Genomic DNA, 26,500 nt, shown 5'->3' on the forward strand with positions numbered 1-26,500 from the left:
TTTCTTTCTTTCTTTCTTTCTTTCTTTCTTTCTTTCTTTCTTTCTTTCTTTCTTTCTTTCTTTCTCTTTCTTTCTTTCTTTCTTTCTCTTTCTTTCTCTTTCTTTCTTTCTTTCTTTCTTTCTTTCTTTCTTTCTTTCTTTCTTTCCCCTATAGCCCAAGCTGATGGCAATCTTTTCTCTCTCTCTCTCTCTCTCTCTCTCTCTCTCTCTTGTGTAGAGGAGTGCTCTATCTGCATGTACATCTGCATGCCAGAAGAGGGCATCAGGTTTGAATGTAGATGGTTGTGAGCCACCATGTAGTTGCTGGGAATTGAACTCAGGACCTCTGGAAGAGCAGACAGTGCTTTAAACCTCTGAGCCATCTCTCCAGCCCTTGCTCTTGTTTCTTATTTTATTATTATTCTCTATATGCCTATTTGTTTTCTAATGGGAGACAGAAAAGATGTGGATCTAGGCTGGAGGAGAGAAGGGGAAGAACTGGGAGGAGTAGAGGAGAGAGGAAACAGTAATTAGAATATATTGTATGAAAAAGTATATTTTCAATAAAAAACTTTGCTTACCTTTTATTACTATTATTTATTTATTTGAGAAATGGTCTATATAAGCAGCCTAGGCTGCTCTTGAACTTGATATGGAAGTAAGAACACCCTTGAACTTCTGATCATCTCACTTATACCTCCAAAGTATTGGCATTAAAGGTGTGTGCCATTGTGCTCTGTTGTATGTAGTCTGAGGAACTGAACTCAGGTCCTCTTCCATGCCAGGTAAGCCCTCTACCAAACAGAGCCAAGCCCTAGCCCCTTTATTTATTGTTGCATGGCTGGACTATCTCACCCGGGGGGCCTTCTGTGTGCCATGCCAGGCAAGTTCTGTACCGTGAGCCACATCTTCACCAGATCTTAAATATCACAGACGGACAGACATATGCCACACACCACACACACAGTAATTATGAGATGATGGTGTATAATGGAATTTTTTTAAAAACTCAGTTATGTTATGTAAACATGTTTTTGTTTTAATCCCAAGTGTGGGGTTTTAGTTTGTCTGTTAGTTTGTCCACAGCTGATAAATGCCCTGTGCAGGGGTGTGGTCTTTGGCAACTGGTAACAGCCTCGTGCACAAGCAGAGGGTCACGGTCTCTGAGAGCCTAGTTTAATTTTGATGACTCTTGACAGAGAGCCCAGAGAGAGAAGGCACAGTGCCTTGAAAGAGACAGACAGAGAGAATGCTTTGATAACACTTCGCTTTGAAGAAAGAAGACTACTTGCTGCATTTGCTGGTTGGCTGGACATCCTGATGACTGAGATTGGCACAAAAGAACCTTATGATCCCAAACAGCAGTCTAAAGAGTCCTACGCCCCCTCTCCCCACTAACCTTCTTTCTCTCCTACCTAGGGTTGAGTAGCAGCATTAAGGAACCCCAAATAAAATAGTTTAAAAAACTAGTGCCTTCAATGGTGAATGGGTTAATCAACTAATCAATCATTTCACAATACATCTGTATTTCTAAACATCACATTAACTACTTTGAGTAAACATATGTTCCTTCTTGTGCTAGGGACTGGATATGGTAAGCAAGAGTGCTCTACAACTGAGCCAAACCCCTAGTTCATACAAGCCTTATCTGCCAACTATATACCTCTATAAAAGTAGGAAAAAAAGTTTTTCACCACTACAACATATTTGTTAAAGAAAGAAATGCAGGTTTGTGGGATGGCCTAGTGGAGAAAGTGGCTGCTGAGCCGATGACCACAGTCAGTTCAATTCTAGGACCCACATGACAGGAGACCCAACTCCCGGAATTTGCCCTCTGCCCTCCACACGAGCAGTGGCATGAGTACACACCTCCCTATCACATATACACACAAAATAAAGAATTTTTAAAATGCTGACAAGAATTAGGATATACAGCCACAGTCAATTTTAATAATTCCACAAATACACTTGTTTGGACACATTTTTGAAGTGCTAAAACTTTTCTGACAGTACTTCATGTTAATGACTGCTAAATGTTAATAGTTCATTTATAGGAGTACAATATTTCTTTTTTTAAAGATGTATTACGTCTTCTGCCTGCATGTATGCTTATGCACCAGAAGAGGGCACCAGATCTCATTATAGATGGTTATGAGCCACCTTGTAGTTGCTAGGAATTGAACTCAGGACCTCTGGAAGAGCAGCCAGTGCTCCCAACCTCTGAGCCATCTCTGAATACTTCTAATACTGATATGTTGAATGTTAGCCCTTTATCAGCTTTTTGCCACTGTGAAGTCTATGAAAATTATTGTATTTAACCGAATCGGTAGGTAAGCATTGCTATAGCTTGGAAATATTTTTATTAACTTTTTAAAAAGATTTATTTTAAATTATACATACGTGTATGTCTGTATGAGGGTGTCCGATCCCCTGAACTGAACTGAAGAGTTGGAAACTGAACCAGGGTAGTCTGAAAGGGCAGCCAGTGCTCTTAATCTCTGAGTCATCTCTTTCATCATCTCCTTATTTATTTGTGGAGGCAAGATTTCATTTAGTCCAGGCTGGCCTAGTAGCCAAAGATGACCTTGAACTCTGATCCTCCTGTCTCCACTTCCTTAAGTGCTGGAATTCTGGGCGTGCATCAGCACACTCAGGTTAAGTGGTGCTAGGACTCAAACCCAGGGCTTTAGGCATCACACTCCTCAGCGCTCTACCAACTGAGCCAAACAGTATTTTAAGTGAGCGCGTTTTCCAGATCTCAGTTTTGATTAGAATATTCGACTACTTCAGACTCTTTGAATTTACATATTACTTTTTCCAAGAGATTTAAAATTCAACACAACTGACTCTTGAAAAGACTTCCTTTATTCAATACAGGTGGGGACTCAGTCACGAACGGGATTAGGATCACAAAGGCCTTGTTACGGGAGGGGTAGGTGGGGGGTGGTCAGAGCCGCGCTTGCATTCGGTAGGAGGGGACACCGGGCCGTCGCAGCCTCCAGGTCCGCCCAAGGCGCGGCAGAGAAGCAACTCGAATAACTTGCTTCGTCTCTCCGTAGCCCGGACTGTCCCGAACTGGCTCGGTAAGGCAGGCTGAGCTCAGCGATCCGCCTCCCGCGTGCGGGCACGAAAGGCGTGCGCCACCACACCAGGCGAAGTCTTCTCAAGGGCCGAGCGCGCACTTTCCTTCGAGGCGTGCGGGGAGGGCAGGCCCTCACCGCCCTCCCGGGGGCCGTCTGCCGCCGTCGGACCCGCGGCGCTGAGTGCAGCCGCCGGGCCTCCATCCGCGGGGACTGCTTCCCTCAGCCCCCGGCGTCACTTGGCGGGCGTGAGCGACGGCGGCGGGACCGAGAGGCCAGCCGAGGCTCAACATCCGGAGCGGCGCCGTTCCCGCCCAGGCCTCGGTAGCGCGGCGGGAGCCCGCCGGCCGCTACGGAGCGCCGGGAAGGCGGCTCGCGTCAGGCCCGAGCCGGCGAGCAAACCCGCGCCGCCCCGCCGCCCCGAGGCCCCGCCCACTCCCGCCCGCGGAGGCCCGAGGGGCGGGGCCGGGGCGGGGCGGCGCCTGCGCCCTCGCGGCCCGGCCTTTGGGGGGGGGGGGGGGGGGGAACCAGCGCTCTCGCGAGGGTTGAGAGCGGGTGGCGTAGGTGGGCGTCCTGGTTGGCTGGGGAGGATAAGCAGTCGGGGAGCGGAGACGGCGCCGGGAGGCCTCGGAGCGCCTTTCGCTTTCCTTTCCCTTTCCCTCAGCCCTCCGCCTCCTCCGGAGCCGGCCCGCCCTCCCTGACCTCCGTGACCCCGCCGGCCCCGCCCCCCCCGTCGACGTGATTCCCGCCGTGAGGTAAACGCCGGTGGAGAGCGGAGCCCCGCGGAAGAGGACGGCGAGGGGCGAGCGACGCGGCGGGGCCGGCTCGGGTCGGTGGCGGAGCCGCGGCGCGTGGGAGCTTCCGGCGGGTCTCGCTCCTCGGCCACCCCGGACGCCGCAGCCGCGCAGGCCCAGGCCGCTGCCCCGCGCCCCGCGCCCGCCCGTGGCCGCGGCGGGTGACGCAGCCGGAACATGTCGTCCGCGGCCGAGCCTCCGCCGCTCCCGCCTCCTGAGAGCGCGCCTTCCAAGCCCGCGGCCGCGGGCGCCGGCGGGAGCGGCAGCGGCAACAAAGGCGGCCCCGAGGGCGGCGCGGCGTCGGCGGCCCCGAGCGCGGCGGGCGCGGGCCCCGCGGAGGGCGAGATGGAGGTGAGCGCGGCGGGCGCGGGATGCGCGGCCCCCGGCGTCGCCTTCCTTCCCCCCCGCCCGGCCTGCGGGCCGCGGGCCGCGCTCCCGGAACACATGTTCCCGATTACCGCGGCCGGGCCCCCGCCTGCCCCCGTCGCCACGCGCCCCCGGAGCGCGCCCGGCGCCCCCCGGGCCGAGGGCTTAGTTTGCACCAAACTTTGGGGAAGGGCGAGGCGAGGCCCCCTCCGGACTGGGGCTCCCGGGCGTGCGCGACGGTCCCCCGCGTCGCAGCCGGGGCTTGAGCCTCCGGTGCCCCGGCCCGGGGCTGGCGGGGGCGGCATCTGCCTGCTCTGGGCAGAAACAATGGCGAAGAGCCGGAGGGCCGGGTGCGCAGCGGGGATAAGCGGGGCGCAGCTGCCCGAGCGCGGGGAGGGCGGCCCCTCCCGGGCCCTGCTCCGCCGGGAGGGGAGCGAGCGTGACAGCCGCGGCACCTGTCCTGCATCCCCATCTAATGAATGGGAGCGCCGGGGCGGGGGCCGGGCCCCCAGCCATTCATTCGCGGTTGAGCCACCTTCAGGGTCTCGAGTGGGCCAGATGATGACAATACCGGAGGAGGGGGGAGGCTGGAGAAGAGGGGGCTGCCAGGCAGGTCGTCTTGCATATGCTCCCAGGCTCTGAGTTGCCTGGGAACAAAGTTATTGCTTCCAATTTTTTATTCTTGGCTTTGGACTTGTTTTGAGGTACTCTGTAGTTGTAGTCCGGAGATTTCTGTGAGCTTTAATTCTCAGATGGGAAGAAATGAACCTTGGTGCAGAATTTACACTACATGGAAACGATGGTGCGGTCTGCATCACTTTTATCGGGCAGCTTGGGTGAACTGACAAATTAGTCTTTGAAATAACTTTTAGTGGGGAGTGCAGGCGTTAGTATACCATTTGAAGTGAATGCAGTTTCCATTTAAAATGTATTGGATGCATGCCCCCTTTTAAGGCTTTAAGTGGCCTTGAATTTCGGGGATTCGTAACTTGCATTCTGAGATTTCTGCTCCATGATATAAAGGAGTCTGGACAGCAGTGACTCTGAAGGAAATCAGGTATAAATGTACAGTTCGCTGCAGAGAGATGCACTCAGCTACCTGACTTGGAGTCACACATTTTCCCTGTAGGTTGTATTTCTGTTACGTGTCCTGAAGTTGAGAATTTTTAAACCGAAATTAAATACTTTTGAGTTGCTTTTTTTTTTTTCCCCCAGTTAAAATGCAATTTAACTATAAGCATGAATTAAAACACCTGGGATCTAAAAGAAGTGGTATTTTCAGTAATTAGATGAGAAAACCGAGTCTTCTTAGTATAGGAATATCAATTTTTATTTTTCTCTCTTACTCTTCACGAATTTTCTTTCTGATTATGTCCTAGTTTTTGTTCGTTTGGTTGTTTGAGACCGGGTTTCTCTGTGTAGCCTTAGATGTCCTGGAACTTGGCTCTATAGACCTGGCTGTCCTCCAACTCAAAGATCCACCCGCCTCTGCCTCCCAGTGCTGGAATTAAGGGCTTGTGTCACCATGCCCAGCTATTTTATTGTCTTTCAAGACAGTTATCTTCAGTCTGCTTTTCATTGTCTTAACTGAATTTAGAATCAGAATTAGGTTTGAGTTGAGTGTGGTTGCCTAATTTATCTGATGACCTTAGATATGTTTTGGAAAAAAGGACATTGAATTATAGAAGAAGTAGTATCTGCAGTTGGGAAACACATTATTTTTGTAGGGTGCACTTTTTCTTGAATGTATACTGGCAGGAATTTTGTAAGTTAGACTTGGAGGTTTTGTCACTTTGCTTATGGCATTTGAATGTCAGAATGAATGCATTTCTAAGAACAACATACTTATTACTAACTAGAGCCAGACTAAGGCTATTCAATTTAAGGATCTTTATGGGCAATGTGGAAATAACTAGTGGAAATTAGTGACCAATGCTGCCTTCCATATATAAAATAGCATAGTAGATAGATGGGGAATTTTATAATAAAAAAGGAACTTTGTTCACATTCATGTTACCTAATTTGTCTTTATAATTTTATTTTAAAAGATAAAGACTTGCCATTTGGCTTATATAGCAAGTAATTTTGCTTTAGGATGTTACTGATAATATTTTTATCATGGAAGCAGTTACACAGTTTATAATTGGGAAAAGTGATTACCCCATAATATTTTATTTTATCTCCATCAGGTGTCAGGTCAGGTTATGTGGTAGCCATTAAATTCCTGGGGAGTTTGGAGCAAGAGTATACTATTTAGAATGCTTTGTTATTATTATTGTTATTATTATGCATAAAGATATCAGTGTATGACAGTGAATTGACAATCCTTAAACAGTTTGATGATTTTTTTTTTCTTCTCTACCAGGAAGTATTTGATGATGCATCACCTGGGAAGCAAAAAGAAATCCAAGAACCAGATCCTACATATGAAGAAAAAATGGTATGTTCTAGACATGGAATAGTATATCATGAACTTTTTTCTTAAGATGATTAAATCTACTAAACAGCTGTGTTTAGTTTTTTAATAAATACTGTATTTACTTAAAAGCATTCAAAGTAGGTCAACAAAACAGCTGCAGTTGTTTTTGCAAGTAATACAGTGGTGTTCAGTTAACAGAACAGTTATCTTTGCATAAGATGCATCAGGGACAACTGAAGATAAAACAGAAACAAAACCCCCAAACCCATATATAACTAATTTGTGCTATGTACCAGCAAGAACCTGCCTAAATTTCCATGCAGATGTACAACCCCAGACTGTACCAGGCAAGGTTAGTGGCTATTGGAAATACCACCAGGACATGGTTATATACTGTGTTAACGCTACCAAAAAAGACACTGTACTGTTTAAATATGACACAGCCTCACATTTCAATTTTTTTTTTTTTGTAAAAGGGGTAAGTTATGTACATGGGGTTAAATGCTTTATAGACAAGGAAAATAAACTACACTAGAACCAACTTACTCATCTTTATCTTTGTCTTTCCTCATCCTCTTCATTCTCCTCATCTTCCTCTTGTTGGCTGTATGGGGTTTTCGTTTAGACTGTAAACTTATTAAATGATAGTGCACTTGAAATTTAGTTTTGGAAATAGCACTTCATTTAAGCATTACTGTAAGCACGATGTAGAGTATATTTTGTCATGCTCTTTTGCAATCAGTCATTCCTGCCTTAGCGCATTACCACGTCACATCTTTAAATCGTTAGTTAGCACTTCATATATTCATACATATTATATAAAACCTCTATTTGTCACTTGGGAGAGTTACCCGTGTTGCCTGTTTCAGTAGCATGTTCACTTTGATTCTTGAGTTCATCACGCAGACATGTTGAAATTGATTTTTACTTTGCTAAAATATCTCTTAAATTTTGCAGCAAACTGACCGAGCAAATAGATTTGAATATTTATTAAAGCAGACAGAGCTGTTTGCACATTTCATTCAGCCTGCTGCCCAGAAGACTCCAACATCACCCTTGAAGATGAAACCAGGGCGCCCACGGGTGAAAAAGGATGAAAAACAGAATTTGCTTTCAGTTGGCGAGTGAGTAGTAGTTTATATTTGATACTTTAAACCAAACTTGCTTTTAAATTCTATTTTTTAAGGTTTTAAATTTATTTTCTGTGGCTTCACAGGTATGGCCATCAGTGTCTAAGTATCTAAAATAGATAACTTTGACTTATTTTTATAACATATGCTTTACGAATTGTAACAGCTATGTTGTACATGGAATTAAGATGTTAGGCCATACCTTAGAGAACTTAAAAGTGGAAAAGTTAAGCGTGTGACTCACCATTACATAGAAGTAGATGGTCCAGGCTTGAATTTGGATTTGATTTATGTTCTTGCCTTCCAAAAAACATAGGTGCCTTGAGGAGATATATTTTTTTGTTTTGTTACTGGAGATTGAACCTAGAGCCTCATGCTTGGTGGATAAGTATCCTACCACTGACTTGTAAAATCTACCCATGTTTTCACTTTTTAAGATTTTGAGGGAGGGTTCACTGAGTTGCCAGAGTTGGCTTTGAACTTCTTCTATAGTTCAAACAGGCCTTAAGGACTTCTTAGGTTTTTCTCTCATTTAGAATTGCAAGTCCTTATCAGCAGCCTTGTTTCTAAGAGTATTTGAAATCTGAACGGGTTTGTAGACTATTTTGACCTGTTTCATAGCTGTTGAAGCGTCACATATGCCACGCCTTTGTTGTTTTTGATAACTCCTTGTACATGCTAAATATACAAATATGTCAAGATTTTTCTATTAGCACAGTCTCTGCTGTAGTCCCTGTCATGGTAAATGAAGTATGAAAATAATAATATGTGAGATTATGTATTTATCAATGTGAAAATTGCTAAGTGATTAGTTGAAATAGGAAAGTATGGTATTCATTTGGAGGGAGTAAACATAATTTCTTAGTGTTATTTGGAATATTCTGTTGTTCCAGTGTATATTATTATCAATTATGCATATCCAAAGTGCTTAACCTTTATTTTAATATACTTTTTTCTTTTTTAACATCCTGACTAGTTTATCCTCCCTCCTCTCCTCCCAGTCTCTCCCCGCCATTCCTCCCCAATCCACTCCTCCTTTTCTCCTCAGAAAAGGGCAGGTCTCCAATGGATATCAATCAACCATAGCATATCAAAATTTGTAAGACTGCACCACCCTTCACGAGAGCTGGATGAGGCAGCCCAATAGGAGGAAAGGGTCCGTAATGCTGACAAAAGAGTCAGAGACAGCCCTGCTCCCACTGTTAGGAATCTCACAGGAAGGCCAAGCTACACAACTGTAACATGTGTAGGGGCCTAGGTCAGTCCCATTCAGGCTCCCTCCTTGTCAGTCCAGTCTCTTTGAGCCCCTGTGAACCCTGGTTGTTGATTCTATGGTGTTTTTTTGTGGTGTCTTGACTCCTTTGGCTCCTGCAGTACTTCGTTCCCCTCTTCTGCAGGATTCCCAAGCTCTGCCTAATTAATGTCTGGCTGTTGGTCTCACCATCTGTTTCCATCAGTAGCTGGGTGAAGCCTCTCTGATGACAATTGGGCTAGGTCTCTGGGCTGTCTAGCCTTTGGGTCCTGGCCCTCTAGGCAGTGTCAGGGGCCTCCTTCTCATGGCATGGGTCTCAAGCTGGACCAGTCATTGGTTGGCCACTTTCACAATTTCTGCGCTACCTCTACTCCATCTTGTAGACAAATTGTAGGTCAAAGGTTTTGTGGCTGGGTTGGTGTTACAGTCCTCCCACTGAAAGTCTTGCCTGTAATAGGAGATGGCCAGTTCAGGCTCTATATCCCCTATTGCTAGGAGGCACCCTCATAGATTCCTGGGAGTTTCCATTGCTCTAGGTTTGTAGCTCATCCCAGAGATGGCCCCTACCCCTGCATCCAGTTGTCTCTCCAATACTCTCCCTTCATCTTTCCTTTACCTCATCCCTCCTGTTCATCTTCCATCCTGTTCATCTTCCCTACCCCCAATCCACCTGCAATGGCTGTTACTATTTCCCTAATCATAGGGAGATTATGTGAGCCTTGGTACTTAGAGACAACTTTGTATTTCAGATGTATTTAAATTATTTCAGATAGGAGATCTTATTAGCTACTTAAATATATCTGTCAAAGGAAATTGCTATAATAAGCAGTATTGTGGGATAATGTGATATGAAAAAAAAAAAAACTCTTTTAGTTTGTAATTCTATAAGAAAGCTGGTCCACAGGAAATACATAATAAGCTACTAAGTTTTGTTTCTTTATTAAAAAGTGTTTTGGAAAATAAGATTGAGATTTCTCTCTCTTTTGAGGTAGTCTTGTGAGGATCAAACCCCAGGCCTTGGGGTACACTAGGCAAGCACTCTGCCACAGACACATATATTTCTAGTTTCTCATTTTGGAGATGGGGTGGGTTTGTGTATTACTAGAGCCAATGTCTCAATGCATAGCCCAGACTGGCCTTAAATTAAGTCTTTCTCTCTATTCCTGGGATGTTGAAATCATAGACATGGCTAGCTAAGACCAGGGATTTGTTTATCTCTGCCTCCTCAGTGCTGGGATTGCAAGCTCGGGCTGCATCTGGCTTTTATTTTAGTGGGTGGATAGGTTCGAACTCCTGTCTTCATGCTTATAAAGCAAGCAATTTGCTGACCGAACTTTCTCCAGTCCCCAAAATAAATTCTGAGAATTGATATGATGAATTTTTTAGTTACTATTACTAAACCTCTTAAGTCCTTATTTCTTAGCTTTTAGTCACAGTTTCTGGTTTTCCTTTTTTTTTTTTTTTTTTCGTTTTTCAAGACAAGCTTCTCTGTAGCCCAGGCTGTCCTGGAACGCACTCTGCAGACCAGGCTAGCCTCGAACTCACTGAGATCTGCCTGCCTCTGCCTCTGCCTCTGCCTCTGCCTTCCGAGTGCTGGGATTACAGATATAGTCACTGTGCCTGGCTCATAGTTTCTGGTTTTCAAGACAGGGTTTCTCTGTGTAGACAGGCTGACCCCAAACTCAGAGATCTGCCTGCCTCTTAATATATTTTAATTTTATTTATAATTTTAATTAACCATGTAAACCTTTTAGGTTTAAATATACTGTAAGTTCTACTGCTCACTGCTTAGGCTTACTCCTCTTTGTTTGTTTGTTTGTTTGTTTGTTTCTTCCTATCTATCTATCTATCTATCTATCTATCTATCTATCTATCTAATCTATTTATGTATCTATTGTGGTAAATGGGTTCTAACCCAGGACTTGTACTCATGCTGACAAGTGTTCTACCACTGAGCTACATCTGTAGCCTTGGGTTAACTTAAACACTATTAAGATTATTGTGATATCATCATTTGGCTACTGTGTTGAAATAAAACTCATTCTAAGTTTGTTTTTGTTTTCATTTTGACAGTTACCGACACCGTAGAACAGAACAAGAGGAGGATGAAGAGTTATTAACAGAAAGCTCCAAAGCAACCAATGTTTGTACTCGATTTGAAGATTCTCCATCATGTATGTTAAATTTATTAAATCGTTTGATTTTTTTCAAAGGAGCCTACTTTGAGACATCCCTTGCTTGATGTTTGAATTTGCTTTTTCTATAATTTATAAAGGAAATTTTTAGTAATATTGGATAGTTACTGGCTGTGAATAAGTTTTAGGGTTGTTTTTGATCTGAGATGTTAATATGTTGGCTAGGGTTATGGCTATAGAGTTCTTATAGCATATGTAAAGCTCTCGCTTTGATTCCTAGAACTGAGAGACAAGAGTATATACTATATTTCAGATGTATATGAAAATGCCATTCCGCTTATTATGGTTATAAGATACATGTAAAATGGAGTGATTTTTGCTACATATTTTTCCCAAATAAGAAAACTACTTTGTAAAAGAGGGGTGAAATTATGAAAATTTTTACTTTTTTTGCTGACTTTTTATATGAACTTAACTATTTTTGTGAAATTAGTGCTTTCCCATAAGAAAACAGCTTAGTTTTACTTATACATAATCTTGATCACTGATAGGCTTAGAGTCTTCTGTGATCCTCACTGAAGCCTAGCTCTCCTTCAACTCCTGTATGAGATGAGTGGTTAGTGTGAATAACTAATACAATGTTAATTGCACTCTTCCTTAGTTAGAATGTTAAGTAGTTTGCTCACTCACACTTTAACTTTTTAACGTACACTTTGATTTTTTCCCTTGTCTTACAAAGCACCCAGTTTCTGTTTCTTTTCAAATCAAGCTAGAGGTTAGAGCTGTATGTTTGACAAGCTGGAATAGAAATTCAGATTACATTTTTCTCACATTTCTTCATTGTAGCTAGTGTACCCAGTCCTGATTATCTTTTCATCCTTAAGCAGTGATTCATCCAGGGAAGTAAAACAAATAATGTATAAATACTGAAGGACTTGGGTCCTTATATAAGGTCTATCAGAAAAAGAACTTAAGAAATAGAAAGGGTGGCCTTGGAGAAGGAATTTCCTATGTGTGTGTGGTTTTTTTTTTTTTTTTAGATTTATTTATTTATTACACATACAGTGTTCTGTCTGCTTGTACACCTCCATGCCAGAAGAGGGCACCAGATGTCATTATAGATGGTTGTAAGCCACCATGTGGTTGCTGGGAATTGAACTCAGGACCTCTGGAAGAGCAGCCAGTGCTCTTAACCTCTGAGCCACTTCTCCAGCCCCTCCTATGTTTTTTTTTTTTTTTTCTTCTGTCAATAGGGAAAAAGGAAAATCTTCAGAGAATCACTATCTGATCTTTAAGAGGGATGAAAACACTTGGTTAAAAAAATGTGCTAACAGCCAGGTACAGTGACGCCTGCCTGTAATCTTGCCCTCAGGGAAACAGAGACAGGCGGATCTCTGTGAGTTTGAGGACCGCCAGGGCTACACAGAGAAACCCTGAGGGGGTGGAAAGTGCTAACATTAAAGAGAGGTGAAGAGGCCAGAGATACTCTGAAGACCATTGGATTGAGTGATGTGGATGAGGACTCTGTTGCCAACAGTCAAAGTTCCTGTACTTCATTATCAGTTATTTGTATCCAACTGCCCCAGTCCCAGTTCAGATTTCATTAGCTACTTTTAATGACTTTAACCTCGCAGAAACTCCATAATGCATGTATCTTTAGAAAAGACACCTATAGGTTCCAGTTAAACTTCTGAGTATCAGACAAAGGATGCCTGTCCCGTCTTATTTTTTTTTTGTTTGTTTGTTTTAAAAATGAGCATTGTGTTTTATTGTTGTTTGTAGATGTAAAATGGGGTAAACTGAGAGATTATCAGGTCCGAGGATTGAATTGGCTCATCTCTCTTTACGAGAATGGCATCAATGGTATCCTTGCAGATGAAATGGTATGTACTTGGCTATTTTGAAGCTTGGAAGATTTTTAAAAATTATTGTTATGTATAACAATGTTCTATCTGCATGTACACCTGCATGTAGGCCATAAGAGGGCACCAAATCTCATAGATGGTTGTGAGCCACCATGTGTTTGCTGGGAATTGAACTCAGGACTTCTGGAAGAGCAGCCAGTGCTGTTAACCTCTGGGCCATCTCTCCAGCTCTAAGCTTGAATATTTTTGTTGTTGTAACTTAAGATAGTTTAACATTAAATTTGTAGCAATTAAGAGAGAACAGTAGCTTTCTGGTTATTACTGATTTTTTTCTCACAGTGCTGTAGGCAACTTGCTTTAATTGTATAAGTGACATCTTCACATGTGAAGAATTACTGTCACTGCAGGTAGAGTGCATCTTAAAATAATACATTTGAGAACTTTTCTGTTTGTTTTTGTAGTGAAGTAATTTGGCCAAAAAGCTAACACAGTTCAGTTTCACAAAATACTCTATCTTATCTTCTGTTCACTGTTTACTAGTTGTGTAGTGAAGGTTTTAATCCTTATCAGTGTAGCATTTGAACAGTTGTTGAGGAAAGTATGGCATCAAAAGAGAAGTCTTTCACTTCTGCCTCTGGTAGGTTACTTTGGGAATATCACATTTTCTGAGCCTTGCGGTGCTAATGTTGATGCCTTCTTTATAGATGTATGTGACCTAACTCGGTAAACTCACATACACATTAAGGTTGTGTCATGCTGTCTCAAACAGCATTTTTAAATATGTTCCTGTGTATGATGAGGGCTGTAAGTATGGAATAATGTTTTTAATTGCTTAATATTCAATTATGAATTTTTTCAGGGTTTGGGAAAGACACTTCAAACAATTTCTCTCCTTGGATACATGAAACACTATAGAAATATTCCTGGTCCTCATATGGTTTTGGTTCCCAAGTCTACATTGCACAACTGGATGAGTGAATTTAAGAGATGGGTACCAACACTTAGATCTGTTTGCTTGATAGGAGATAAAGAGCAAAGAGTAAGTTTTTATACCATTACACTTTTGATAGTCAAAGAATTTAAATTTAGGCTTAGGAGAAATAGCTGGAGAAGAAATTAAAAGGTCAGGGTTTTCACAAATTATTAGTAATTTGTAATTATAATACTTCAAAAATCTTACTGAGAAGGCTTTAAAGACTATAGGAATGTATATGAATTTCTTAACTTTATTTTCAGTTTGTTTCTGTCCTTGGAAGTCATTGTATAAAGTCAAAGATTGTTTATTTGGAAGTAATAGCTTGTGTTTTATTTTAGTTTTTTGTTTGTTTGTTTGTTTGTTTTTTTGGATATGTTAGATCATTAGAAATTTGAGGGGCCAAATTTCCAGATTAGCATACAGTGATAATAGTTATAGAATAGTAATTGTTAAATCTGAATTGAGTCAGTTTAATAATCTGGTGAGTATTGTACAAATATGAGTTAAATTATTGATTTCTTAGCCACGTCTTTATGGGATGAAATCATGGAAATAATAACACTGTTAAGAATAGTGAACTTAGATTTGGAAGTTGGAGATAAATGGATTGCATTCATTGATTAAATGATTATGTTAAATGACTTTACCCTTATTTAGTATAGGTTTTTTTTTTTTTAGATTATAGTTATTCATGTTTTGCTTACATGCCTGGTTTTTGACTGAGTCCAGAGAAGGGAGTCACATCCTGGAACTTGAGTTACACGGATGGTTGTAAGCTGCCATGTGGATGATGAGAATTGAACCTGGTTTTTCTATAAGAATAGCAAATGCTCTTAACCACTGAGCCATCTCTCCAGCAGTGGTTGAGATTTTTTTTTCCACCCTGAATAGATAGATATGTGGGTTATTACCAGGTTGCTTTTTGTTTGGGGGACTCAAGTACTTCTCTGCTTTTTACTTCATATCTTTATCTCTAAAATAAGAGTAACAGCAATGTGTTAATACAGCTACACATTTCAAAGGAATGAAACTGTCAGTTTTGTTTTGTTTTGTTTTCCTTAGGCTCTATTTTCTAAGAATTTCAAGACCTAGTGGAATTGTAGAAAGATATTTTAAACAGGCTACCGAGTCTTCTGATGTACTTCAGCTTTTTGAAATTAAGTTAAAACTGATATTAAAGTGATTAATGAAGTAATTTTAGTGGTAGTATAGCTAGTTTTAAATGCATATTTAATAATAGTTAATTCTGTTTAATAGTCTCATTTCTTTTTTGTATTCGATTCCTTGTTAGTGAATTTAATATTTAATTGAATTGAATGATGTGATTTGTTGTTGTTACTTTACAGGCGGCATTTGTGAGGGATGTTTTATTGCCAGGAGAGTGGGATGTGTGCGTCACATCTTATGAAATGCTTATTAAAGAGAAGTCTGTGTTTAAGAAATTTAACTGGAGATACTTAGTTATAGATGAAGCTCACAGGATAAAAAATGAAAAATCTAAGGTAACAACACTATGAACTTTTTTTTTTTTTTTTAATCTGAGGGTTTGACACTTACTCAGAATGTTCTGATAATGGTCTTTGGTTCTTTTAGTTGTCAGAAATAGTGAGGGAATTCAAGACTACAAATCGACTGTTGCTGACTGGGACGCCTCTTCAGAACAACTTGCACGAGCTCTGGTCACTTCTGAATTTTTTGTTACCTGATGTGTTTAATTCAGCTGATGTAAGCTTCTCTTTTTGTGGTTTATTGTGTTTTATATTTTCTTAATATAAATTATTCATTCATTTATTTATATTTTAATAATAGTGCCGTTTGATATGGTTATTATTTTTTTTATACTTATGTAACTAGCCTGTTACTAACCTACTAAATTGAGTATGTATCCTGAGAATTCACTTTGAGCCTTGGCTTTTAATCTCATTTCCCGTCAGTTTCTACATTTGGAATGGTTTATTCTTTTTCTTATTCCTGTTTGGCAATCCGGGATGTTTAATTTTGCCTCAAGGTTTCTATGCTAAAATGCTGTTTTTAAGCATTTTCAAGTATTTTTATGTATCTCACATTTTGTGAGGTTTTTTTTTATTGTTGTTTTGTGTTTTGGGTTTCTCAGTAGCTCTGGTTGTCCTAAAACTCACTTTGTACATCAGGCTGACCTTGAATTCAGAGATCTGCCTGTGCCTCCTAAAGTGCTGGGATTAAAGGCATGCACCACCACCGCCCAGCTAAGGGTGATTTTAGAAAGAATGTAAATTTGTGTGGAAAAAGCACATTCAAATTTGAAAGTTTTAATTCTTCTAAATATTTTGATGTTTTAGAGATAGTTTCAAGATGTTTTTGTTAGCTAAAACTTATTTAATGCTTTCTGTTAAAGCTCTCAGTTATAACACTGATTATGTTTACTTAACAGCAAATTTATAATAGATACTTTAAAGGTAATTGTTAGGGAGATTATTCTTACTCTGATCATACTTAAATAGTAACAAAATGCTTTTAATCTCAGTTTCACTTAAATTAATTAATGAGATGGACGTTTCTCTAGAAACCTTGAGTTGTGTATTCTAATTACTTCTGTAAAGTAGCTTTCAGACTCTTTATTGTGAGTCTGTGTATTTGTGGAACAATGCTTAGGGAGTAATATGACTCAGCTGCTTGTCCTGGAGCTAGTGGTCAATATGACACTTGGACGTAGACTAAATGTTCTTCTGTGGCTTACAACTTAAGTACTATTTTAATTTTAGAAATAATTTTTACACTGATGTTATAGGGCATGTGTTTAATTTTATCTTTGACCTTAGGATATTTTTTGTTTGTTGATCTAGGACTTTGATTCCTGGTTTGATACAAATAATTGCCTAGGGGATCAAAAGCTAGTTGAAAGGCTACATATGGTAAGTATGGTTAAAACATACTTTTTTTTTTTTTTTTTTTTTTTTTTTTTTGAGACAGGGTTTCTTTGTGTAGTCTGGGCTGTCCTGGACTCACTTAGTAGATCATGCTGACCTCACACTCACAGAGATCTTCCTGCCTCTGCCTCCCTGAGTGCCGGGATTACAGGCGTACATCACCATGCCCAGCTTAGAACATAACTTTTAATGGGAAAGTATTTTAATTATTTTACTGTTAACAGAAGTATGGTATAGAATTATATTTGTTTGAATTTAAAATCCACTGTTGAAATGACATTAGGGAGATGATATGTGATGGTTTTAGTATAGAACCTAGCATGTACTTTTAATGTAATGAAGAAGAAAGTAATCCCTAGTTACAAACGGTACAGTGAAAAGGATAAAACAGTACTTGGTGACAGAATAGATAACTTCTTAAAGCTTAGTTTTATTTTAAATTCCATAATAGGAGCAGTCGATACATCTCTCTTTAAATATAGTGAGTGTACATAAAGTTGGTAGATCGATAAGGATACTGTTGTTTATCAGGATCAAGCAAAACATCGTAACCATGCTCTAGAAGTTCTTTCATGACCTAATACTAGGGCTTTTCAACATCTTTTAACACTTTGGCTTGGGTAATATGAAGGGGATAGAAGTGGGAGAAGAGAAGGTTGTACTGTGTTCTCTCTGTGTGTGTTTCTCTCTCACTGTATCCATCCATCCGTCCATCGATAGTCTTTTTAACAACATCCCTAATACTTTTTCCTTGATGCCATTTGTGACAATAAAAATGTCTATATAATAAACATGGTAAAATTTCCCTGGGAGATAAAATCATGCGATGTTTTCCAATCCCAACATCCAGTCTTTTCATAGTACTCCAGCTTTAATTGAAAACATTTGACTAATATCACTTATTTTTGTTTGTTGTTTTTACTATATCTCAAATAGTTTTGAAACAAGGAATCTCTTCTTCCCAGTTTTCTTTTATGTAGCCGAAGACTCAGATATATCTACCACCTTCTTTGTTGACCATCTAGGCTGAGGCTGGCCTGGGTACTTTGAATATTTATTTATTCCATTTTTAGTCCTTTGAGCATTCTGACATTGTAGGACTTTCTACAGGGGGCTGAAATTTTTCCTTGATTGATTGCAAGCAGAAAAGGCTGAAAACGCGTTTACTTACTTGGCACGGTACCTGGCTTCAGTAGATACTTTTCTTTTATCTTCTCTTTCTCCTCTTCCCCTTTTCTGCCCTTTCCCTCTTCTGTTTTGTTAAGACATGATTTTGCACCCCTGCCTGGCCTTGAACTAGGTAATCCTCTTGCCAGAGCCTCCCAAGTGCTGAGGTTTATAGGTATGATGTCTTATGCTAGGGTGATCATTTTTTTCCTATATAAATTATACTTTTAAATAACTTGTATATTGAGTTTTTGTGGGGTGGGTTGTTTGTTTTTTGGATTTTTTTAAGCATATCTGAAAGTAGTGATAGTCTCCTAAGAACTTTTAATTCAGGTAGCAGTCAAGCATTTAAGTACTGTTTAGATTTTTCTTATTCAAAGGATTGAAAGTCTTGAAAGGTTAAGGTGTTGATAAAATCTTAATGATGAAAAATGAAGAAGAATTTGACTCTTTTCTGTCTTTCCCTCATGCCCTTTACTCAATGGCTTTCCTTTGAAAGCCATGTAGGTAGAGGAGACGAAACAGCAGGGTCAGGTGTTTCGGTATCATTAATTTTTCTCAGAATACTTTGAAATGCTTATCAAGTCAAGGCTGAAGAGAAATGGCATTCTCTATTTTGTCCTCCTGCCCTTCCATTTTGGAATTCCCACTAAGTGTCTGTGGCTCTGTGATGAAAAGGACATAGAGGAATCAGTCTTAGAGGCTGATGACATGGATCAGCATTATAGAAAGGTGCTTGTTTTAGAAGCATAGTGACCCAAGTTAAATCCCAAGTGAAAGGAGAGAACTGATTTGACATGGTTTTCTGGTTTCCACATCTGTGCCATAGTAGGTATATCATGAATATATATATATACAATAGTGATTTTTTTTTTTTTTTTTTTTTTTTTTAAAGCTCAGCTTGGTATTCTTAGGAATGATTTATCAGCTACGTAGTGCCACTAAATCACTCCTTAAACAGTCTACAGAATTCTATCTTAATAGTTTGCATTTAAATAATATCAGAGTTTTGGGGTGGTCTGGTGGTTTCTTGGCTGACTTTCCTGGGTTTATCAAGCTGCATTTGGCTGGATAATTTTAGAAGAGAGCCAAGTAGGACTGAAGGTCTTCTTACTTGTCTTGGCAGTAGCTGGTGTTTGCTGTAAAAGCAGACAAGAGTTGCTGACAGTTTTTCTCACCCATTTTAAATTTGTAATGTAATGTAGTCAGTGTTTGTATAAGTCAGTAGAACTAGTACAAAGAATGTATAAAAATAATTTTTAGTTTTAGTGTTATATTAAAACTTACATTTTATAAAAATAACTGCTTTTTGAAACCTAGATACCAGTCACAAACATTGAAACAGAATGGTAATATATAGAAATAATATGTTATATGAAATTAAAAATAATAGGTGAAAGTGATCTGTGTTGTTTAAAAAGTAAGAATATTGCGTACTGTTAAGAAAGAACTGGGAGGGACTGAGCATTTGTAGTGTGTCTGAGTACGTGGATATGTTAAACTTGCCAACACAACTCAAGTTTTTTTTTTTTATAGTTGACCCATTGAATCCTTTTGTAATTGGTAACTATTTAAAAGCTAGACATACAGCGCTTAATGTGGGCTAGCCATTTCTTAAGCAGTGTTGAACTGTATGTGTGCAAGTAACTAATTTTTAAGCTAGCATGAATTAGCAATTTTGTAAGTAGTTTTAAAATACACCATTGTTCTCAGCACTCTGGGAGGCAGAGTTTGAGTTTGAGGCTAGCCAGGTCTGCAAAGTGAGTTGAGGACAGCCAGGGCTACTTAGAAAAACCCTGTCTTGAAAAAACTAAAAAGCCACCATTGTATTCTAGTATTTGATGAGACTATAGCAAGTATTATAAATACTCACATACAAAGTAAGTGATGAAATCGTTACCCTTCAGGAATGCAATAGTGATAAATGATGTATTTTGAACAGGGAAATCCTAAAAATTACTTGGTATTCAAATTTTTTCATCTATTTGGTACATAATTTTAAGAATTTTGCATATAAGATTATCTTCTCTGCCCTTTCTAAGGTTTTGCGTCCATTTCTCCTTCGTCGAATTAAAGCTGATGTTGAAAAAAGTTTGCCTCCCAAGAAAGAAGTAAAGATCTACGTGGGCCTCAGCAAGATGCAAAGGGAGTGGTATGTGCTTAGACGGCTCTTCTAGACTCTCATCTTACAGCCTCATTTTCCTAACTTGTGTCTTTGGAGCAAGCTTAACCGGTCACTGCAGTGACTGTGAAAAGGGAGTTGGCAGCAGGCAAGCCAGCACACCAAACTGGCTTGTAGTATGGTTTTTGCTGCCCAGGGCTATTCTGCTGGTGGGTATACCTTCTGTCTGTTTATTTTGGACAACTGATAAAAACTAGAAGTTTAATTTAGTTATCTTAATATTGAGCATTATGCTTCTGTTTAATTTCACCCAAAGTTCACTTAAAACTGAGTAGTAATTTCTGTATTTAAAAAGTACAGTATTTTGCTGGCCAGACATGACAGCTAATGGACAGAATTAAGGAGGATGAAACAAAGCAAAAATGTTGGCTCAGGATGTAGCTCATTTGTTAGAGTGTTTATCTAAACACGAAGTCCTGGGTTCAGTCATCATCGCCACATAAACTAGGCATGATGATAGACACCTTTAATCACAGCACTGGAAAGGCAGAGGTAGGATAGCAGAGGTACAAAGTTATCTGTGGCTGGATATCACTTTTGAGACTGACCTGAGATACCATTTTACATGGGCATATGTACATAGATGCACAAATATATGCATATATGCACGCATATATACATGTAGACTTATGTGTATGCAAAAATTTTAAAAAACTTTTTGTATTTTTATTTACCTTTGTTGCATGAATATTTTCCTTGCATATATATCTAATTTGCCATGTGACTGCCACATCCTGTGGAGATCAGAAGAGGGCATTAGATCCTCTGAAACAGGAATAATAGGCGGCTGTGAGCCACTGAGAGGGGGCTGGGAATTGAACCTGGATCCTTTTCAAGAGCAGCCAGTGTGCTTAACCTTTAAACTATCTTTATATATGTAAATTTTAATTCATAAAGCTATATGTATTTTTTCCATGTTCTCAGGACCTTAGAAAGGCTATTCAAAGGCAGCAGATACTAGGTTTACCCTGTATTGCTATAAAATATACAATTAGGGTATGAGTGGATATCAGAGGTGAACTGGTATTATTAAACGTGTGAAACTGTTAGTCAGAATTGTAATGGAAGTCTGCTCTGAATTGTACTTTAAACATTGCTTTAGGTTCATTCAAGTTACTTTGTTCAGAAAATTAGGTTTGACTAAGACTTTAATCTTTAGATGTAGATTACTCCCTGCTACCAGACAGTTTTAAACTTTTAGTTTTTTGAGACAGTGTTTCTCTGTATAGTCCTGGCTGTCCTGGAATTCACTCTGTAAACCAGGCTGCCTTTGCCTCCCAGGTGCTGGCTGGAATTAAAGTCGTGAGCCACCACCACCTGGCTAGTTTTTACACTTTTAGTATGTGACTTCTTATGGTTTGACTTTAGCCTATAGTTATAGTTGACAAACATATTTCTGCCTCTGTATTTATAAATAAATATGTTGAAGTCATACCATGTTCATTTAGTCTCGTCATCTTGCCTTAGCTCTCAGGATTCTTCCTCCTTTTCTAGTTGTTAATTCTCTTACTCCAGTGCTGCACTAGCTACCCAGTATGTGGCACAGGCCAGTGTCCTTTAGTGATGGGGCGACCTCTGCATTAGTAGGCTTTTTTTTTTTTTTTTTTTTTTTTTTTTTTTTTTTTTTCTGGCTTTTCAAGATAGGGCTTCTCTTTGTAGCCTTGGCTGTCCTGGAATTTGCTCTGTAGACCAGGTTGGCCTCCAACTCACAGAGATCTGCTTGTCTCTGCCTTCCCAGTGCTGGGATTAAAGATGTGTGCCGCCGCCACCACCTGGCCCTAAGAATGCTTTCATAGAGCATAGTTGTACATGCAGTCTATTGTCTGAAGTATTTTATGGTTTATGACTAATCGAGTAAGATGAGTAATTTTTGTGTAGAAAAAATAATGCATACTAAAATTATGTTCAATACTTGATGTATGTTCTTTCTAATTTCAGTTATACAAAAGCGTATCACATTACTTTATTTCTGTTCGGGTGCACTGTTTTGAACATTTAAATTAATGTCCTTAAGGTCCAAGGATATAAATGTGAATATTAAAATACTATAGGCAACCAAAAAAATGCAAGGTTACAGATGATGAGTAATTATACCGTGGGAATTGATGTGCTCCAGGTACACGACATGTAGCATAATGACCCATCATTTAATGATGGGATGTAATCTGTTCTATTGTACCAATTTATGAAGCAGATTTCAGACAATGGTTTATTTAAATTATTCTTAAATATTTTGTGATTGGGGTGGGTAAGGGTATTAAGTATGCAATGTGTCAGGCATTAAACAATTTCTTTTTTAATAGGTATACCCGGATATTAATGAAGGATATAGACATATTAAACTCAGCAGGGAAGATGGACAAAATGAGGTTATTGAACATTTTGATGCAGTTGAGGAAATGCTGCAATCATCCATACCTCTTTGATGGAGCTGAACCCGGTCCACCTTACACAACAGACATGCATCTAGTTACCAACAGTGGCAAAATGGTGGTTTTGGACAAGCTGCTCCCGAAATTAAAAGAACAAGGTATCTGTCTTACTGGCATTAAATTGAAAAGTAGCAAAAACTTGGAAATTTGTTTTCTTTCTTTCTTCCTTCCTTCCTTTCTTTCTTTCTTTCTTTCTTTCTTTCTTTCTTTCTTTCTTTTTTTCTTTATTGTGGTTTTTCTGTTTGTTTTTTTTTGTTTGTTTTGTTTTTCAAGGCAGGGTCTGCCTCTGTCTCCAAAGTGCTGGGATTAAAGGCATGTGCCACCACCTGACTTAAGTGTGATTGTTGAAGGAGACATGGCTGTACCAGTAGATGGACCTTGATAATGACAGCCAAAAACACCATTGCAGTTCTTAGTGAATTGACTACTTTTATTTTACTTTTTTGTAAATTTTTTTTTTTTTTTTTGTAGAAATAGCTGAGTAATTAAAGAATTCATTTGGTAGGTAGAGGTGACAGGAACTTGTGGTCTATTAAATGTTAATTAAAGTTACATTGTACTTTGTAAGGAGATGGAGACCAGATCATCCCTACACATTTGGGTGCAAGAATGTGTGCATCAGGTCGTCAGCCTTGCTCTTGAGTCAGGCTCTTAACCATATCAGTTATTTTCAAAACAGCTCCATGGTCATACTGCAGGTATTCCTATAGCTGTCTGTGAAGAAAACAGAATAATCCAAATTGCAGACAAGTGAAGGACTTCTGATATAAATGAGGACAGTCTATGGTCTAGTATAGCGTTAAAATGGGTCGTTATAATTAGAATTAACATTAGGGGTTTAGCGTTAGAGTTTAGGGGATCATGTTTAAAGAAAAAATTGAGCAGTGGAATACTACTTTTAAAAATAAAAGGTATTAGACTAATGATTCATTGTCCTAAACCAGACAGTTTACCTTAGTGTACTGTACACATGTCATTCTTTTTCACTCCATGATGGAAGATAGGCAGAAAATGACTGACCCTGGCTATTTGCTAATGTCATTTTTATCCTTTTAACCAAATAAATAATTTGAAACTGAGGGGAATTTGTTAGTCTTACTTTTGTTTAGCCTTAAATTTTTAACTAAAAATTTCTGTAATTAAAATCTCTGATAATGGGCTATTTATCTTCTTCAGGTTCAAGAGTACTAATCTTTAGTCAGATGACACGGGTGTTAGACATTTTGGAAGATTATTGCATGTGGAGAAATTATGAGTACTGCAGGTTGGATGGGCAGACACCCCATGATGAGAGACAAGTAAGTAAAGAAGGATGGGGAGTTAAAAAGTCAGGTAAAAGAGTTTTATTTTTCATATTCTGTTAGCATGTACCAATTTAATATGATTGCATTGTATTAGAATGTTTGATTATTTTAAAAATAAATATATATATTTTTCTTTTAAGTCTGTTTTATTTTATCTTGCCTGCATGTCTGTGCTTTGTATGTGCCTGGTGCCTAAGGAGGCCAGAAGTGGGTATTGGAGCCCTGTGGCCTGGAGTTACAGATGGTTGTGAGCTGCCCCTTGGGTGCTGGGTATGGAGACAGGGTGGCTGGAAGAGCACCTAGTGCTCTTAACTACAAAGCCATCACTTCAGGCAAGGACTTACATAGCTAGGCTGGTCTGAAAGTCACTGTGTAGTCGAGTGTGGTCTTGAACTGCTGATCTTTCTGCCTCTTCCCGAGTGTTGGGATTCATTATAGATAAGCACGATCATGCTCTAGAGAAAATCATTTTCTAAGCCAGTCACGATGGTTGTAGACCTGTAGTCTGACCTGCTGGCAACCGCAGAACGAGCAGGTGCTTGGTCAGTGTGGGCAATATAAAAACACTCCCCCAGTGCTGCTTGTGGTGGAGTGTGCCTTTAAATCCAGCCCTCAGGAGGCAGGCGAAGATCAGCACAGTGCGCTTTCGGCCAGCTGGGCTGCACAGTGAGATCATGTCTTTAAAAATCCATCCCACAAGCATGACAGAAGTGCCTAACACTGGTTACTCTACTTCCATAGGACTCCATCAATGCGTACAATGAACCAAACAGCACAAAGTTTGTTTTTATGCTAAGCACACGTGCTGGTGGTCTGGGCATCAATCTTGCAACTGCTGATGTAGTAATTTTATATGATTCAGATTGGAATCCTCAAGTTGATCTTCAGGCTATGGTAAGAGATTTCAAGTAAATACTTCGTGTGCTTGGTAGATGTCTTAGGAAGGGTAAACATTCTGTAAACATCCTAATTTAACCTGGTAGAATTTTCTTTTTCTTTTTTTTTTCCTCGTTTGTTTTGTTTTTCGAGACAGGGTTTCTCTTTTTAGCCTTGGCTGTCCTGGACTTCCTTTGTAGACCATGTTGGCCTCTCAGAGACTGACCTGTCTCTGCCTCCCAAAGTGCTGGTATTAAAGGCATGCAGCACCATGCCAAGCTGTAAAACCTTCTTTTAAAAAATTTAGTTATGTAGAAAGTGTGTCAACACATCTCTGCCTGGTGCATAAGTAGAGGCCAAAGCACAACTCGGGAGTCTGTTCTATTTCCCCTATCTGGTTTTCAGGGATTGAACTCGGGTCATCGGGCTTGAGCAGCAAGTTTCTTTACCGAAGTAATTATTTTCTCAGCCCACAATTTTCTTTATTTTTATAAATATATTTTAAACTATTCTTTGATAATACCTTACATGTATATATTTTATTTTGGTCATATACATCTCCCATTCCCCCTGCCTGCTCTTCTTTGCCTCATCTTAATACATTTCTCCCTTCTCAACTTTATGTCTTTTTTTTTTTTTAAATAACCCAGTGATCCCAGTTATTGCACTTGTTATGGAGCCATCTACTGGATAAGGCCAACCTCCCAGTGGCTACACCCAGAGAAAAAGATTCTTCCTTCCCCCACTAGCAATTATCTGCCAGTAGTTTCTTGGCTAGGGATAGGGATCTCAAAACTGGAATTTTGACGGGCTTGATGCTAGCCAGGTAGCCACAGGTGCTATAGGTCAGTGCCTGTAGTGGACATGTTATGTGTAGGTGATAGCGTTCCTCTTCATAGATTTCTTCACCCACCTTTTTCTTTCACTTCTTTTTGATGTTCTTGGGAAGAAGCCTTGAATGGGGTAGAGGCTGATGAAGTTATCTTATTTAAAGTTAAGCACCCACTGCCACTTTCAGAATTTTATTTGTTTTGACCTAAGAGGTCAGTGAAGGTGAATGAGAGGGTCAGTAGATGAGTATAATTGTGCTTTAAGAGAAAAGGGAAATTAATTTGTGAGTTAGTTCATTTGCCACTTGGGGCACCTAAAATTCCCATTTTGTGAGTATCTGATCAAATGAAGAAGTTGATTCTAAGGCCAAGAAAATTCGTGATCCATAGACTACTGTGGAATGTACAGATTCTGACTGTTGACTTAGATGTTGGGTGTTTGTAAGCGAAACTTTGAAGTATCTGCACTGCTCACTTTTGTCTGATATCATTTGTGAAGGACTTTTTTCAGGTTTTTTTCCTAATAAGTGATAATTAAGATTTTATTAATTTTATGAAGGAAAATATTTTGAAATTAAGTGCAAGTAAAAGAAATGATTGACAAACTGAAATTACAGTCTTGCCTGTTAGCTAGTGTCATTGTGTTAACTTATGTGGTTGGCCTTGTCTGTTAACCTCCTGTGATTTCCTTTAGTCTTTGGAAGCTTTCCTTGTATTTAATTTGATTAACTGAGAATTTAAGAAATACTTATATAGTAGGACTCCATATTATAGGTGTTATATTTTATATTTCGTATTTAAATTTTG

The 26,500-nt window shown here is 39.8% G+C and overlaps 1 protein-coding gene across 1 annotated transcript in view; it reads left to right on the forward strand.

The window, feature by feature from the left end:
* The first annotated feature begins 3,649 nt into the window (after positions 1-3,649).
* Positions 3,650-26,500, forward strand: part of Smarca5 (SWI/SNF related, matrix associated, actin dependent regulator of chromatin, subfamily a, member 5) — a 36,054-nt gene continuing 13,203 nt past the window's right edge. Inside the window, exons 1-13 of the mRNA XM_055609060.1 lie at positions 3,650-4,204; positions 6,585-6,659; positions 7,596-7,762; positions 11,094-11,194; positions 12,938-13,038; positions 13,880-14,059; positions 15,343-15,498; positions 15,590-15,721; positions 16,819-16,887; positions 20,112-20,221; positions 22,555-22,781; positions 23,860-23,981; positions 24,729-24,881. Of these exons, the coding sequence (XP_055465035.1) occupies positions 4,031-4,204; positions 6,585-6,659; positions 7,596-7,762; positions 11,094-11,194; positions 12,938-13,038; positions 13,880-14,059; positions 15,343-15,498; positions 15,590-15,721; positions 16,819-16,887; positions 20,112-20,221; positions 22,555-22,781; positions 23,860-23,981; positions 24,729-24,881 (1,767 nt within the window). The 5' untranslated portion in view covers positions 3,650-4,030. The remainder of the gene's footprint in view (positions 4,205-6,584; positions 6,660-7,595; positions 7,763-11,093; positions 11,195-12,937; positions 13,039-13,879; positions 14,060-15,342; positions 15,499-15,589; positions 15,722-16,818; positions 16,888-20,111; positions 20,222-22,554; positions 22,782-23,859; positions 23,982-24,728; positions 24,882-26,500) is intronic.

Source organism: Psammomys obesus, unplaced genomic scaffold, assembly GCF_907164565.1.
Source record: "Psammomys obesus unplaced genomic scaffold, mPsaObe1.curated_primary_1811, whole genome shotgun sequence".
NCBI lineage: Eukaryota > Metazoa > Chordata > Mammalia > Rodentia > Muridae > Psammomys > Psammomys obesus.